Below are 18,535 nucleotides of genomic sequence, written 5' to 3'. Positions count from 1 at the left end.
CTGTTTTTTCAGTATATTTTTCTTGTGTCTTTACTATTTTTATTATCATTACTGTCAATATATTAGGCAGTGCATTTAGGGTTTGTTGAAGTGGGTTTATATATATATATATAAATAAATCTATCTCTGTATAAACAAGGACATTTGTACTTGACATAAAAATAAAGGAGAAAAAAATACCTAATTAAATCAACATTTTATTCATTCATTTTCTTTTTGGCCTAGTCCCTTTATTAATCTGGGGTCGCCACAGTGGAATGAACCACCAATTTATCCAGCACATGTTTTAACGCAGCAAATACCCTTCCAGCCACAACCCGTCACCCGGAAACATCCATACACACTCATTCACACACTACTGACAATTTTAGCTTACCCAATTCACCTATAGCGCTTGTCTTTGGACTTGTGGGGGGAAACGAAGCACCGGAAGGAAACCCACGCGAACACGGGGAGAACATGCAAACTCCACACAGAATATATATATATATATATATATATATATATATATATATATATATATATATATATATATATATATATATATATATATTTATATATATATTTATTATAAATGAGTTATTAAAACTATTAAGTTTACAAATGTGTTGAAGAAATCTTCTCTCCGCTAAACAGAAATTGGGGGAAAAAATAAACAGGGGGCTAATAATTCTGACTTCAACTGTATATATAGCAATAATAAATAGAACTGCCCCCAAAAATACTGTAAGATAAAACTCTGTAGGACAACTTTTTCTAATTTTGCACATATATAGCCATTCTAACATTACAGAAACAGTGTAAAAAAAGTCAAATAATATACAATTAATAAAGTAAAAATAATTAAGTAAAATTTAAAAAAGTCTCATGCAGACGCAAAAAATGTGAATTTTGTTTTTTGGCACAGTTACAATAGAGAGAGATATATATTGAGAGAGAATGTGAGTGTGCAGGAGAGAGAGAGAGCGCGCAATTAAAAGCACATGATATGATCGTGCATTAATCCCGCTGTGGACATGACTGTGATTGATTCAGTGCTGCGCGGGAGAGTGCGCGAGTCTGCAGCGATGCACGCGCGAGCTTTCCTTAAATCCAGCGAGCTCGACACACACCGGACAGACGAATTCGGATGAACCACAGCCTTAACTGCATATCCCTCATGTCATAACGTCAAAAGGTAAGTAGTTAGCTTGTTAGTTTTTGATGTTTCGATTGCCAGCGACCAAACGAGTTTCAGTATCAAACCAGCAACGAATTTAATCACACAATATAGTCAAGTGTTACTTGTATATTTCAATTAAAACAGCGAAGAGTGGATGTTTTGCACGAAATGCGACAACCCATGTGACCAACGTGGAAGGTTACGACCTTAAACAGGTGTCTGTACTATAGCAAAGATGCGTGGGAAAATACCATTCGTTTCGCTTGTCTATTTTATAGTATTATTTAATTTATTATGTTATTAAGGTAAAGTTGGATTTATATTAGCATATTCCAACTTTCGCGTTTAATAAAATAGTAAAGTAGCACAACAACACATTATATTTGTAACTGTAACTCGACGTCTAACACTAAACAATATCCATGGACGCCCTCTATATTGTTTACCACGATACTTTGAATATTGGGTCTGAAATCACATGTAAGTGTCACTTCAAAACAACATTATCACTATTTAATTAACTGTGAACCATTGTAATTTGATAGTCATTGGCTGCTACTATTACTTCCCTATTTAGAATTTGCAAATAATACTTTTCAGATAGTATATTAAGCGGATGAACGTCTGAATGTGCGAATATAAAACCAAATTAACCCCCAATATTTGTTTTGGTTTGTCCCAGATGTTGACGTTTGAGACGCTTCTGGTGAAAGAGCTGCAGAAACAGCAGAGCAGGGCTGAGTTCTGTGACATTGTGCTGCAGTCTCGAGGTTTGACAACTCATTTAAGTTCACTTTCTGTTCATTTCCCGCAATATTACTTCATGTTTAAAGACGTGAATGGGCCTTGCATACACGACTGACGTAATACAGCTGTAAATGTCCTAAGAAATCTGATATATGGGAATATATGCAAATATATTACACTTCCAGTGCTTAGGATATATGAGTACATCCCTCACAAATCTATCTTTTAATAATATTTTCTATAGGATGCTATATAATATTATATGTGTGGATATACACAGGGTGAGAAGAATTATACAACTTTTTCTCAGTAGTGTTAGTTTGTCATAAATATATATACACTAGAGCAGTGGTTCTCAAACTGTGGTACACGTACCACTAGTGGTACACAGGGTGGTACGCAGAGGAATAGATGAATAATTAAAGTAAAAAATTGAACACAGTTAACCTTTCGACACATACGATAACACCAATGTGATCAGTAAATTGATTTTAATAGGCTAAACCTTGTATTTTATTTAAAATTTTCTAATGTTTGTTATGTATCCCATCATTTGAAGCTAATCCCCTCCCCATATTTGAAACGGTTATTGGGGCGTATCCTGTATTTTTATTAGGCATGGGACCATTTTCAAGGTATACCATGGTTTGGAAAAGTCAAGGTTTTAAAACCGCTAAAATTTTCTGTAATACCGTTCCTAAGGTATGTGTAAGATTTTTTGTTTACTTTTTTTTTTTTTTGTTCGTGTTTTTACGACAACAGTATCTCCAGCAGAAAAAATATCCAAAGATGCCGTTTAAATTGTAAATAAATAAGTGTTTTTGAAACAAATGAAGACAGCAAAAGTCCATCATTCATTTTCATTATTTAGTCTGACATGTTTACTGTTACAAAATATTATAAATGTTTCAAAAAATAAAATATATTGTTTTCGAAGGGGTAAAAAGTTTTAGTTTTTTTACCCAGACATTTAAAAAGAATATATTTTAGAGCAGTAATCACAATACTATGAAACCATGATATTTTTATCCAAGGTTATCATACCATCAGAATCTTAACCGGCCCATGCCTAATTTTTATATCCCAATGTTGACAGGTATGGTTTAATGACTTGCTTTTCTGACACACAAAGCCTACTCTAATGCTCAGTAAGCAGATCAAATTTCTAATTTAAATATGTAAATCCAAGTCATATATTTAAAATACAAGTTAATGGTTAGATTTCAAAGATATACAATGCTAGTTTTGTTCAATAAATTCAGCAAACAATGTAAATTAAATATGACAACAAGATGCTGTTGCCAGAAACTTGTTTTATTGTCGGCTAAGTGAAGTAACGGCTAGTTTTTGAAGTCACTTATGAAGGTGCCTGACAACATAACAGTGGATGTGCCTCAATGTGCATACTGGCCACCCTAAATTATGGAATATTACAAGTGTTATGTACCATTTAGATCAGAAAGGGTAGATATTATGCACATTGAGATGCAGGGATATCGATGGTTCACATGAATCGTTCATAACGGAGATTCATTCACAAACGAATTGCTCCCTTCTTTAGAATTAGAAGTGAAAGCAGGAGAGGGGGGGGGGGGGTGTTTCAGGACACTGATTAGATTCAATTTAACAGGGAGGGAGGATAATACATTTCCATGCACTCAAACACATGCTCTTTGTCGGCAATGCCCGTGCGATCACTTGTTTATCGATGTGGAAAACTGATGTCAAATTATAATTTTCCTAATTAAAAAAAATATTTGCATACTGACCACCGGGAAAACTCCATATCGTATATATCTCTGGCTCTGGATGGCCAGTTTTGCACTGCACCTTGGTCCCACATTCTTTTAAAAAGAGCACTACCCTGTACTAAAATGGCGGCTCTATCGACGCATTCCTTCCGATAGACAACAACAGCGTAGGCAACATCTAATGTAAATATCTATGAGTTTGTGTAACACATGCTTCAGTAATTCAAATTGATTAATTACATCTTATGTATTATTAGCTAATTAATTACTTTAAGTCAAACTGTACAAACTATGCAGCTAATTTTACTTTTATGCTATATGTAGAAACATACACCTATTTTACAATAACGAGTGTGAACAAGTTGGTTGGTATGGTAAGCGTGTCTGTTGGTGCTCTAAAACTGCCGGTTTGCAAAGACTGATTGGCTTGATTATGCATTAAAATGGTATGAACCATTATAGGGGTGGTAAAATGTATATTTCTGTGATCAGTTATTTTAATTATTAATATTATAATTTAAGATGCATATTAGAGCAAACTATTTCTTTTAGAGGGCTGACCCCCAATACATGTTATTTTGTCATCACTCATCCCCCCCCCACCCCCCGAGTAATTCGCACCCTGTACGTACATTAGACATTTGATTAGTAAGTACTGAAGCAAAACAAAAAATGTACGATAACGGTCCAATAATACTACACCCAAATTTATAAGTTAGAGAAAAAATATTAAATACAAATAAAAAAAGAGGAAAAATCAAGATAAACAAAAAATATATACAATTTAGTTAATTATATACTTTGCATGAATGTAAATGTATTATCGGTGACCAAACTGTTATTTTAATATATATATATCTGTTTAATAAATCTGTTTTGTTCAAATGGACAAAATATATGACCTATGTTCACTGGGAAATGGGTAAAATATTCATTTTCAAAATGGGGTGTACTCATGCTGAGCACTGCATGACATACAAGTTCATGTTTGGATTTCACATATATAAAACAAGTCACATATGCAACACAATATTTAGAAATATAGCAAAATGGCTACTTTTTTTTTTTTCAACCATTGGAATTACAAATATTTACATATATATTTAAATATATTAGCTATAAATTAATTCATTTTCCTTTGGCTTAGTTCCTTTATTCATCATGGGTCGCCACAGCGGAATGAACTGCCAACTTATCCAGCATAAGTTTTACACAGCGGATACCCTTTTAGCTGCAACCCAGTACTGGGAATCACCCATACACTCTCATTCACACTCATACACTATGGCAAATTTAGTTTATTCCAGTGGTTCTCAAGCTGTGGTACGTGTACCACTAGTGGTACGCAGAGGAATCCAATATATCATATGTACATGCAACATATATTTCAAAGTTTATCAAAAATGATTCATATATGAATATAATGACATATACTGTAGCCTATATTTATGAGGTCCAAGCTACATTTCCAGGTTTTAATGAATGGGATACTATAGGTTAACGCTTTACATTTAAGGACAGGATTTTTTTTACTTTTTAAGAACAGTAGCCTACCATTTTTAATTAACTTTTAAAGCACATTTTCATTTAAACGTTGACACTTTGTTTGTTTGTTTGTGTTTTTACCTGTAAGCACAGTCCAGTGTTAATGTTCAAACTATTTATAATGTTTAAAGTGGCTGATAAAAATTATTTTCTTAATAATAGTAGTTAATCTGCCATGTTTTTAAACTGTGCAGAGCTGTAGCTGCTTAACTGGGCCTACTACGCTACTGTATTTCAATACGTCATTATAGTGGTACTTGGAGGGACACTTTTTCTGAGGTGGTACTTGATGAAAAAAGTTTGAGAGCCACTGGTTTATTCAATTCATCTATAGCGCATGTCTTTGCACTGTGGGGGAAACTGGAGCACCTGGAGGAAACCTACACCAACACAGAGAGAACATGCAAACTCCATGCAGAAATGCAAACTGACCCAGCCGGGATTCGAACCAGCGACCTTCTTGCTGTGAGGCGATTGTGCCACCGTGCTGCCCAAATTCAAATATAATATATTCATATATTCATATATAGGTATTTAATGCCTCAGAGAGAAATTTAAATATTAGCTGCCAGAAATCCTTAAATTTTGAACAAGCCCAGAACATATGAGATAGAGTAGCTGGCTCAATGCTACATCGGTCACAATTAAGCTCTATATTTGTTGTGTTCTTTTTTTAAAGTGGTATAAAATAAAGTGGATTAAATAAATCTGTGTCTCTCTCTTAGGTGTATCTGTGCCGGTTCACAGCTGTGTTTTGTCAGCCTTCAGCCCTTTTCTCTGTGGTGCTCTATCAGCAATGCCATCACCCCGAAATGGACAGAAGCGTCTAATTGAAGTCCAATCCATGGAGTCCTGCACATTACTCCGTCTGGTCAGTCTGTTATACACCGGTCAGCTCCACGAAGACAAAGAGGACGTCCTATCAGCAGCCTGCAAACTAGGCATCAGCATACCTCACAGATCACCAAAGAGGACGTCGTCTGAGCAAAACACGCAGACCGAGTGCATGAATCCCTCCGTGGAGAAAGAGTGCCAGACTGAAACGCTCTCTTCTGAACACCCCATTGAAACTGTGGGAGCGTCTTTATGGAGGAGCGATCAGGGGCTCTGCACGTACACCGACGGCTCTGACATCACGCTGGATGTAGCACTTCATAACATCCCGGGTAATCCAGAGAGCATGCCTTGCCTTCCAGTCATGGATGTGGTGCCTGAAAGCGCAATGTATCCCACAGTGAGTGCACCTGCCTGCTTGCCCCAGGTCTACGTTTGCCCTCCTGCTGCTACATCGCAGCCGCCTGCACCTCAACCATCTTTACCTTCTAATATTTCATACATTGATGCTTTGGTTAGTCAGGGGGAGTCTGCGGCGGGCGAGGATTGCGTTTTAGATGCATTTGCACGGTTCGAGAATAACATTCCAGGATTCATCAACTACTTTATTGATGCTAATATTTCAGAGCAGAGTCAGAGGGGAGAAATTAAAAGCAAGGGAAGGGGAAGAAGGGCACGAGGGGCTAGCGGAGGATTCAATGTTAAGGGAGAGAAGTTGAGTATTTCGAGAAGACAGCAGAATGTTGGAAGGTCTGGAAGGGTGTCGAGGATGGTGTGGATGGGGCAGGGTGGAGGCAGGGTCGGGAGGGTTTTCGGGAGCAGGCAGATGTTGAGGAATCGAGGCAGGCCACGACAAAACACAGGAGCGATGAAAGAGGAAGGAGGGAGAGGCAGGTCTTCATCCAGGGCCAGACAGAGAGAGACAGGGAGCAGAGCGCTAGAGGGCCAGGTAGGTGTCAAAAAATGAACAATCCATGTTTCCCTCCACATATTTTTAAGCATATTTTAGACTATCGCATTAAAAAGGGTTGATGGAAACGGCAAGATGTGCATAATTTTTGAAAACACTCATAAATAAAAGGTATGTGCTTACAGTGGACGTTCTAGTTTAAATGGCACCCTGGGCGAACCACCCCATATACCCCGAGAAATAAAGACTTGACTTTTTATTACTCTCATTGGAACTCATGTAATTGTCTCAAACAAGCTATTCAGACAACATACAAACAAACTAACATTTTACTAATAATATATATATATTTATTTATTTTTCAGTAAATATAACACTTTATTTATATTTATTAAAAATAAATACTATTATTATTATTATTATTATTATTATTATTATTATTATTATTATACAATTATTATTCTAAATAAATAACAGAAAACAATCCTAAATTTAAATGGAAAGCAATGTAGACACGACTGGAGTGATATGCCAAAATCACTTAAACATTTTTTGCATGAATATTATGACAATCTATGACAAAAATCTATAGAATACAAAAAATATATGTTCTATACAATTATCTGTTGTCTTAGACCCAGCTTATGACCAAGAACTAATGTTAAGTCTTACCTCCCTGACTCATCTCTCCTTTCTGCTTCATAGCCATACTTAGCCAAAATAAAACCATCATCATATTTTATATATATAACTTATATAACTCATATTATATACAGTATAACATGTATAACAACCTATATATATATACATATATATAACATTAGTTTTGTTGATTTGCAACACTCGCTGCGTGCTGACATCTCTGCATAAAAGGCTGTTACTTTTTTTTCACAGCGCATGAGTGGCTAAAAATCCTGAAAGAAGCAGCTGAATAAAGGAAAATATTCAATACGAAAAATGATCTTTGCTGCTGTTGTTGATATAGAAATAATATCTTGTACAACAGATCATATTTATTTTCAATTAATGACTCAACAATTCACACGTAAAACTTCATGTTTCATTATAGGTGGATCATTTCTGAAAACCTATTCAGTGACATAATTTCGATGGTTGTTTGTCGCCACCTATTGGTTACACCAATAGGTTAATTGCTACAACATTCACCAGCGTCAAGTTCCATTAAACAGTTATTTTAATCTTTACCATAAACATCAGTGTTTATATCTGAACTATAAACTGTTCTCCCAGTACTTCTGTGTTATTTAATTGTTTGTAACGAACTGAAACAGTGTAAAAACTGAATCTCTCTCGATCAAGCGCAGATTTGAATGCAGCACATTGAAGGATTAATAAACACATGCAAATCATTATCATTTATCATTCATGTTACGCGGGTTTGAATTGAGATCCCGATCTTTATTGTTAAATTGTGCAGCTTTAAACTGAATGCATTAATACAGGCAAAACAAACAGTGATAGAAAACAGCTTTAATTAATAAACTAAGACAGCATTTAGGTAGGTCCCACCACAACTTTTTTCGTCATCATTATATTTTACAGAGAAGCCTAAATGCTTTCATACATGTGATCTGAATGATGCGGGAGGCGATCTCTCTGCAATTGTTATAAATGTTGGATTAACCTACAGTACAAGTTTAAAAAAGTTATTAATCAGCGGGTCACGTACGTTCCGAACTGTGGGTTGCGATCTGTACGGTTAACGGATCACCGTGATCTTTACACCCTTAGTTTGAGTATAATGTCAATTTTTGTTTTATTTTTAAAACTAGTAATAAATTGTATATGAAAGTAAAGCACATTTATTATAAATCGATTCACAATATTATGACATTTACAATAATTATTACAGTTACTTAAGTTTCCTTCATTTTTTTTGTTTTTTTTTGTTAAATAAACATAAGACACTTTTCTACTGACCATATATATATATATATATATATATATATATATATATATATATATATAAATCTGCACCTGATAGTCACCTTAATTATTTAATTCTTTGTTTTAGGCATGAAGATAGGCCACCGTGGATATTAACAGCAGATTTAGTGAGCTAATCTGCATCTCTGATAGTAAAATAATACGTTAATTGTAAACCGTTTTTAAATCAACATTTATTTATAAAAACAAAAGTTTTTCTTAAGACAACATTTTCTTCAGTTTCAAATAGATACAGAAAGTAAAAATAAAATTTTACAGTATACAAGATAACAAAAAGGGCCATTACTTGGCCTTTTTCTTTGCACTGTACAAAAACAGTATAGCATCTACTGTGCCTAAATTCAGGCGAGTCCACCTCCCCTCCAAAACAGAGCCAGCTGCACTGAATGAGCGTTCACTCGCACCGCTTGTTGTAATGCACAAGATTCTCCTTGCACGGCGCTGCAGTCGTTTAAATCAGCAATCTTGTTTCTCTCAGAACTATAGCAGATTTTCCTCTGATGACTCCTCTAACTGAAAGTTTGAACAGTACTCTTGCACTTCATCCATTATTTTGGCCGTCTCATCTTATCATTCTGCAAAGTCCACTCTCTGCTTTTTCGCTGGTACACTGCCATGTCCTGCTACATCCAGCCGATATCCCACCCACAATTAATCATAATGTATTTTTTATAACCAAACCCGCCTGACCCATGGATTATCCATAGTGCCCACGCATACAACCACCGTCCGCGCATCACTTATATTTATATATGTATGTATATGTTTCATTTTGTTTAACTCCGGCTTAGTCCCTTTATTTATCAGGGGTCACCACCGCAGAATGAACAGCAAACTATTCCAGCATATATTTTTACAGCGGATGCCCTTCCAGCTGCAACCCAGTGCTGGGAAACACCCATACTCACATTCACATACATACACTACGGGTAATTTAGTTTATTCAATTCACCTATAACGCATGTCTTTGGACTGTGGGGGAAACTGAAGCACCCGCAAGTAACCTAAGCCAACACAGGGAGAACATGCAAACTCCATACAGAAATGCCAACTGGCCCAGTCGGGACTCGAACCAGCGACCTTCTTGGTCACCAATCTCGTTCCTGGAGGTCCGGTGCCCTGCAGGGTTTAGCTTCAACTTGCCTCAACACACCTGCCTGGGTTTCAAGTATACCTAGTAAGAGCTTGATTAGCTTGTTCAGGTGTGTTTGATTAGGGTTGGAGCTAAAACCTGCAGGACACCGGCCCTCCAGGAACAAGTTTGGTGATCCCTTATATATACATATACAGTCTAGCTCAAAATTATTCATACCCTTGGCAAATTCTGATGCAAAGTTACTTAAAGAATTTTTTTTTTCCAAAATGATGCCTCTTGCACAACATATCACTATTATTATCATTATTATTATTATTATTATCTTTTAGGAGAAGCCTATGTCATTTCCGGTTTAAAAAAAACAACAGCTAACTGGTTAAATAAAAGTCTCTGAAATAAAACCTTGTTGTTTTTCCTGTAGGTTGCAGCGCCGGCTCCAAAACGAAGAGGTCGTCCTCGCAAGTATCCCTTGCCCCAATCAAATGCTTCCCGAAATTCACTGCCCGATCAGAAAACTGTGAATCTTCCAGCTCCATCCCTCCTGCACACCGCGGCTCTACCTGCAGCCAACCCGACCGGCCTCTCTCAGCCAATAGATTGGCTCATAGATGACGTCATTGCACAGCTGCCATTAATGCCCAACAACCAGCACACAATAGACACTGCAACTCCAGATCCTAATCTAAAAACTCAGCCCTCAGTAAAGCTCACCGATCCAGCCATAGTCCAACCGCAGTCTGAAGGTGAGCTGACCGACATACTGGATAGCTTTCTGAGAACGTTTGAGCAGCACATTGGTGCATGTGATGCTGATGGTCAGGATGCAGTGATGACCACTGATGGCAACCTGACTTGTGGACAGTCTACGTCAAATGCACATGGCGCTTCAATTAACACGACAACACACAAGTCAATATCCAAGAATAGACTTCGACCTGCTCGTAGACCACAGAAACCATCAACCTATTGGCAGCTGACTGGCGTGAAAATGGAGAAATCACCAGGAGATCGAGGAGAAGAGATGCCTGCTGTAATGACCAGAAGCCAGAGCAGGAAGAGAAAACAGGAGGTCATTGAGGAGCTGTTGAGGAGAGACTCGGTGAAGAGGAAAAAACGGAAAGAGGAGCGTTCAGAAAAGACAACGGAGGCGGAAAGACCAACTCAAATGGCAAACGGAGAGCCAAAGCACTTCCTGAGCAAATTTGAGCCAAGCAAATTGAGGAAAGTCATGAACACGGCCAGCGCTAACAATATGAAGATCTCAAAGACTTTACAAAAGACTTGTGTCAAAAAGAAACGCACTAAAAGAGACAAGACCAAAGCTCTTGCGGAAGGAAGCGCGTTAAAGATGGCATCCAGTACCACGAGTTCACATCCAGTCGCACCAAATCAATCCAGACCGGCTCTTTCTGCTTTTGACTTGGTGAAACAGATTTTGGAAAGTCAGCAGAGGCGAGAGAGAGAGCACAAGGAGCACAGGACGTGGAGGGTGAAAAAGCAGAAAGAGAGGGTTAAAAGCGTGCACGCATGCGAAGCAAAAGAGAAGGAGGACAGAGTGAAAATGCACAGTAGTAGCAGGATAAACCAAAAACATGAGGAAACGAGAGGAAGAATGAAGGAGGACCAGAGGACCACATGCCTTCTTCAGCAGCAGCCGTCAGATGAAGGTCAGAGATTTGTGGGTTAGCTGATGTTAATTGTGCATGATATGTTCTCCTGATTTATATTTACGCCATTGTTATGCTGTAAAGGTGCCACAGAATTGCTTATGAAATGGGATTTAATAGTCAGTTCCCCTGGGTGGTATGGTTTGGTACAGTAGTTACTAGTAGTTAGTTTTTATTCGTATCCACTGTAGGCATGGGCCAGTGTAAGATTCTGATGGTATGATAAGCGTGGATATAAATATCACGGTTTCACGGCACCACAGTATTGTGATTACTGCTCTAAAATATATATTTTTTAAATGTTTGGGTAAAAAAACAAACCTTTTTTTCCCCCTTTGAACACAATATATTTAATTTTTTGTGACAAAGAGCCACAACCCAAGCAGGAACAGAATCTGCTGTGTCCTCCATTGTTGTGTACAATCACGTTGCAACTAAAAACGTGTAGAAAGACGTGTAGAACTTCCTCTCTGTATTTGCATGCACTTTTGTGTGTCTACATTTTGAAATTATCAACTTCATGCAACATTTAGAGCTGTGGATCATTCAAGAAACCAATTTAGCATCTATTCAGTTTTTTTTATTCTTTTTTTTTATGCATTGCTATTCTCTCTTAAATGAGTCTTTAACAACAGATTGTGCTGTATGCCTAGAGAAATTTCTGCTGGTAAAAAAAACTAACCTAGAGCGCCATCTGCTGTTTAAAAAGTAGCCTAGAGCGCCATCTGCTGTTTAAAAACTTGCCTTGAGTGCCATCTGCTGTTTAAAAACTTGCCTAGAGTGCCATCTGCTGTTTAAAAACTTGCCTAGAGTGCCATCTGCTGTTTAAAAACTTGCCTAGAGCGCCATCTGCTGTTTAAAAACTTGCCTAGAGCGCCATCTGCTGTTTAAAACTTGCCTAGAGCGCCATCTGCTGTTTAAAAACTTGCCTAGAGCGCCATCTGCTGTTTAAAAACTTGCCTAGAGCGCCATCTGCTGTTTAAAAACTTGCCTAGAGCGCCATATGCTGTTTAAAAAGTAACCTACAGTGCCATCTGCTGTTTAAAAAGTAACCTACAGTGCCATCTGCTGTTTAAAAACTAGCCTAGAGCACCATCTGCTGTTAAAAACTAGCCTAGAGCGCCATCTGCTGTTTAAAAAGTAACCTACAGTGCCATCTGCTGTTTAAAAACTAGCCTAGAGCACCATCTGCTGTTAAAAACTAGCCTAGAGCGCCATCTGCTGTTAAAAACTAGCCTAGAGCACCATCTGCTGTTAAAAACTAGCCTAGAGCGCCATCTGCTGTTTAAAAACTAGCCTAGAGCGCCATCTGCTGTTTAAAAACTAGCCTAGAGCGCCATCTGCTGTTAAAATCTAGCCTAGAGCACCATCTGCTGTTTAAAAACTTGCCTAGAGTGCCATCTGCTGTTAAAAACTAGCCTAGAGCACCGTCTGCTGCAAAAATAGCCTAGAGCGCCATCTGCTGTTAAAAACTAGCCTAGAGCACCATCTGCTGCAAAAATAGCCTAGAGCGCCATCTGCTGTTTAAAAACTAGCCTAGAGCACCATCTGCTGTTAAAAACTAGCCTAGAGCGCCATCTGCTGTTTAAAAAGTAACCTACAGTGCCATCTGCTGTTTAAAAACTAGCCTAGAGCACCATCTGCTGTTAAAAACTAGCCTAGAGCGCCATCTGCTGTTAAAAACTAGCCTAGAGCACCATCTGCTGTTAAAAACTAGCCTAGAGCGCCATCTGCTGTTTAAAAACTAGCCTAGAGCGCCATCTGCTGTTTAAAAACTAGCCTAGAGCGCCATCTGCTGTTAAAATCTAGCCTAGAGCACCATCTGCTGTTTAAAAACTTGCCTAGAGTGCCATCTGCTGTTAAAAACTAGCCTAGAGCACCGTCTGCTGCAAAAATAGCCTAGAGCGCCATCTGCTGTTAAAAACTAGCCTAGAGCACCATCTGCTGCAAAAATAGCCTAGAGCGCCATCTGCTGTTAAAAACTAGCCTAGAGCACCATCTGCTGTAAAAACTAGCCTAGAGCACCATCTGCTGTTAAAAAATAGCCTAGAGCGCCATCTGCTGTTAAAAACTAGCCTAGAGCGCCATCTGCTGTAAAAACTAGCCTAGAGCACCATCTGCTGTTAAAAAATAGCCTAGAGCGCCATCTGCTGTTTAAAAACTAGCCTAGAGTGCCATCTGCTGTTAAAAACTAGCCTAGAGCGCCATCTGCTGTTTAAAAACTAGCCTAGAGCGCCATCTGCTGTTGAAATCTAGCCTAGAGCGCCATCTGCTGTTTAAAAACTTGCCTAGAGTGCCATCTGCTGTTAAAAACTAGCCTAGAGCGCCGTCTGCTGCAAAAATAGCCTAGAGCGCCGTCTGCTGTTAAAAACTAGCCTAGAGCGCCATTTGCTGTAAAAACTAGCCTAGAGCGCCATCTGCTGTAAAAACTAGCCTAGAGCACCATCTGCTGTTAAAAACTAGCCTAGAGCACCATCTGCTGTTAAAAACTAGCCTAGAGCACCATCTGCTGTAAAAACTAGCCTAGAGCGCCATCTGCTGTAAAAACTAGCCTAGAGCACCATCTGCTGTTAAAAACTAGCCTAGAGCACCATCTGCTGTTAAAAACTAGCCTAGAGCACCATCTGCTGTTAAAAACTAGCCTAGAGCGCCAGCTGCTGTTAAAAACTAGCCTAGAGCGCCAGCTGCTGTTAAAAACTAGCCTAGAGCGCCAGCTGCTGTTAAAAACTAGCCTAGAGCGCCATCTGCTGTTTAAAAACTAGCCTAGAGCGCCATCTGCTGTAAAAACTAGCCTAGAGCACCATCTGCTGTTTAAAAACTAGCCTAGAGCGCCATCTGCTGTTCAATCATGGTGCTGCACCCTGTTTTCACCCTGACTAAAAACTTTAATAAAAAAGAAAAACACTTAAACATACATCAGCGTGACTTAAAACTTCCTGAACTGACGGTAACAATCTGGAGAAAAAAATTGTTAATTCAATATAATTTATTATAATTGTTAATATGTTGATTTAATAATCAGATTTTTTAAAAGTTCATTTAAATGAAAAGTGAGTTTGTGTCTTCTTGCTCAATTATTTTGGCTTCACTTTTTCATCTATAAAAATAATTTAAAAATAATTGAATTCCTCAATCCACTTGTAGGATTATTTAGATAATTTATAGTATAGTATTCATTAATATAATTACGGAATATTATTAATAACAATATTAGAAAATAATAAATGATATGAAAGTTCTAGAATAATTAATATTGTTTTAATTTGACTTTGTCTTATGTTGAGTTTGTGATTTTATTCCAGTTTTAACATGAATAATAATTAGTCATTAATTAATTAATAATTCAGATTTAGAAAAGTTGCATTGTCACTGTAGCTAACTTGAAAGCCCCTCAGACTGATCATAATTTAGCCGTTTAAAAGTTATCAGTAATTACATGATAAGTGAATGCTTTTAATGAATTCTACTGCATGCTAATTATCATGTATTGACAGAACACACAGAGACTAGAGAGAGACTGATTGAGAACGGCTTCAGCAGAGGCGCATGCGAGACGGCAGACTCTGTCTTTCAGAGACGCAGCACAGAAGATCATGTGCTTACAAACACAGCAGACGCGCCTCTCGCCTCAGCGTCTCCTGAGAAACTCCCAGACCCTTCAGATGAAGATGTGGACGTTGTGGAAGTTTCCAGCAGTTTGTCCGAGTCATTCTCTGTCCTGCCGCTCACCGAAGTGGAGCTCAGCACAGATGAAGAGGACAGCGATGAAGACCAGGAGATCGACGTCATCAGTGTAGGGTCTCTTTAAGCCGATTTCAGTTCCTTTTTAACAGCGTTTAGCGTTCTGAATACTCCTGTATGGAAACATTCCCTGTATGTATGTAATTCAACACTCGGTTAGCAGTGTGACGGTTGCAGAATCTCGACTTTTGTGGCTTCAGTTTATTTAGACACAATAAATCTTTTCAGTTCTGGGTGTAGAAGTTGCCGTGCCGTCGTGTAAATAACGAGAATGCTGTAAATGCACGCTGAGTTTTCTTATCATTTTCTGTATTTGTAGCCATGTTCAGAATAAAAAGACATGGATCAGGTGTTTGTTGTTCTTATGTTCACATCTGCATCGTGTGGAGTGGGAAAACGTGTGGAGTTGGATTTGTTTCGAGCAAAGGACGTCATTTTTGGCCGTTCTCTGATCTAAAGAGGAGCTTTTATGCGGATAATCACTTCTATTCAACTTTTTAATTGATGTAATGGCTTCTATTTTAACATTACAAATAACAACTCAGGTGGCTCAGTGGTTAGCACTGTCGTCATGAATCATGAAGGCCGCCGGTTTGAGTCCCAACTGGGCCAGTTGGCATTTCTGTGTGGAGTTTGCATGTTCTCTCCGTGTTAGCGTGGGTTTCCTCCACAGTCCAAAGACGTGGTATTACTAAACTGGCTGTAGTGTGAGAGTGTGAATGAATGTGTATGGGTGTTTCACAGTGCTGGGTTGCAGCTGGAAGGGAATCCGCTGTGTAAAACGAATGGATAAGTTGGTAGTTCATTCCGCTGGGGTGACCCCTGATGAATAAAGGGACTAAGCTGAAGAAAAAAGAATGAATATTATAATATTTATTACTGTAATTTCGTTTTTTTATTAGTTTGAATGAGTTTATATGAAATTTATTAATTTATATATATAAAATTTATTAGATTTTTTGTGTTATGCTCAATTTTCACTCAGAGTTTTTGTTGTTTTTTAAAAATAAGTCATAATATTTTCCTATTATATTAATTTATTACATTTTCTTTTTATTAGTTGAGTTTATCTTTTGTATGATTTTTTTTGTGTTATGCTCAATTTTCACTCAGTTTTTGTTGTTTTGTTGTTGTTGTTTTTTTAAAAAGTCAATATATTTTCCTATTATATTATTAAATTTTTCTTTTTATTAGTTTGAATTAGTTTAAATACATTTTTGTATGATTTTTTTGTGTTATGCTCAATTTCAGTCAGTTTTTGTTGTTGTTTTTTAAAAAAGTCAATATATTTTCCTATTATATTAATTATTAATATTTCTTTTTATTAGTTTGAATGAGTTTATCTTTTGTATGATTTTTTTTGTGTTCTGTTCAATTTCAGTCTGTTTTTGTTGTTTTGTTGTTGTTGTTTTAAAAAAGTCAATATATTTTCCTATCATATTATTAAATATTTCTTTTTATTAGTTTGAATTAGTTTATATAAGTTTTTGTATGATTTTTTGTGTGTTTATGCTCAATTTTCAGTCAGAGTTTTTGTTGTTTTTTAAAAAAGAGTCAATATATTTTCCTATTATATTAATCAATACATTTTTCTTTTTTATTAGTTTAAATGAGTTTATCTTTCTCGTTCACATGATTTTATTGTGTTAAACTCAATGCTGAGCTTTTGTTGTTGTTGTTGTTTTGGTAAATGAGTCTATATATTTTCCAATTATTCTAATTGTAATTTGTTTTATTAATTTGAAAGTTGATATTTAATTGTGTTTAGCTCAAATTTGAGTTGTTTAACTGCGTCTATATATTTTCCTATAATTTATTATTATTTTTTATTAGTTTGAATGAGTTGATATTTAATGTAATGTTTTATTTTATTGTGTTACGCTCAATTTGAATTTTTAAATGAATCTCTAATATTTTCCTATTATTATATTCACATAATTGTAATTATTTTGTTAGTTTGAATTAGTTGATATTTAATTTAACATTTTTAATGATTTTATTGTGTTGTGCTCAATGTTGAGTTTTTGTTTTGGGAAATGAGTCTTTATATTTTCCTATTATTAGATGAATTATTCACATTTTAATTGTTTTATTAGTTTGAATTAGTTTATCTTTCCTATTCATATGATTTTATGGTGTTATGTTTTTGTTGTTTTTTTTTTGGTAAATGAGTCTATATATGGGGCATCACGGTGGCGTAGTAGGTTGGAAAATCGCCTCACAGCAAGGTCAGTGGTTCCAGCTTCAACCCAACACTGGGAAACATCCATACACACTCATTCACACAAACACACTACGGCCAATTTAGCTTACCCAATTCACCTATAGCGCATGTATTTGGACTAGTGGGGGAAACCAGAGCACCAGGAGGAAACCCACGCCAACACGGGGAGAACATGCAAACTCCACACAGAAGCTGAGGTATTTTTCTATTATTATAATAATTATTATTTAATATATATTAAGTAATAATTAAATAATGATACATTATATTTGTTTTTGTTAGTTTTAATTAGTTTATATTTTTTGTTCTTTTTATAATTTAGGAGCTTATTGTGTTGTGCTTATTTATGAGTATTTTGTTTTTTGAATAAGTGTATCTTTTTCTATTATTATTTCTATTATTATTATTATTATTTTCTATTATTTTTTCTATTATTATTTCGTTTTTGTTTATATTTATTATGATTTTATTGTGTTATGCTCAATGTTGAGTTTTTTTTTATATGAGCCTATATATCTTTCTGTTATTATAATATTTATTATTATAATTTTCATTTTTTATTAGTTTGAATTAGTTTATTTTATAATTTAGGAGCTCATTGTGTTATGCTCAATTCTGAGTCTATATTTTACTATTATATTAATAATTAGTATCATCATAATTTTCTCTTTTTTTCTGTTTTTATGATTTTATTGTATCATGTTCAATGGTAGTTTTTTTTTTAAATGAGTCTATATATTTTCCTATTATAATATTTATTATTATCATTTTCTCTTTTTTTTTTCAGTTTGAATGTTTATATTTAATTTTTTATGGTTTTACTGTGTTATGCTCAATGTTGACTTTTTGTTGCTTTGTTTTTTAAATGAGAAGCTATTTTTCTTTATTAT

The 18,535-nt window shown here is 36.2% G+C and overlaps 2 protein-coding genes across 2 annotated transcripts; both read left to right on the top strand.

The window, feature by feature from the left end:
- The first annotated feature begins 1,092 nt into the window (after window positions 1-1,092).
- On the top strand, window positions 1,093-11,572 carry LOC130240386 (uncharacterized). Its single transcript, XM_056471868.1, has 5 exons — window positions 1,093-1,177; window positions 1,845-1,932; window positions 5,931-6,439; window positions 10,435-11,523; window positions 11,555-11,572. The coding sequence occupies exons 2-5, from the start codon at window positions 1,845-1,847 to the stop codon at window positions 11,570-11,572; spliced, it is 1,704 nt and encodes a 567-aa protein (XP_056327843.1). The 5' UTR covers window positions 1,093-1,177.
- On the top strand, window positions 11,527-15,879 carry LOC130240929 (uncharacterized). The gene is made up of 2 exons (XM_056472608.1): window positions 11,527-11,680; window positions 15,175-15,879. The coding sequence occupies exons 1-2, from the start codon at window positions 11,575-11,577 to the stop codon at window positions 15,486-15,488; spliced, it is 420 nt and encodes a 139-aa protein (XP_056328583.1). The 5' UTR covers window positions 11,527-11,574; the 3' UTR covers window positions 15,489-15,879.
- Window positions 15,880-18,535: the final 2,656 nt, after the last annotated feature.

Source organism: Danio aesculapii, chromosome 14 (assembly GCF_903798145.1).
Source record: "Danio aesculapii chromosome 14, fDanAes4.1, whole genome shotgun sequence".
Taxonomy (NCBI): Eukaryota; Metazoa; Chordata; class Actinopteri; order Cypriniformes; family Danionidae; genus Danio; species Danio aesculapii.
Note: the sequence above shows the minus strand (reverse complement) of the source record. Positions and strands in the feature narration are given on the sequence as shown.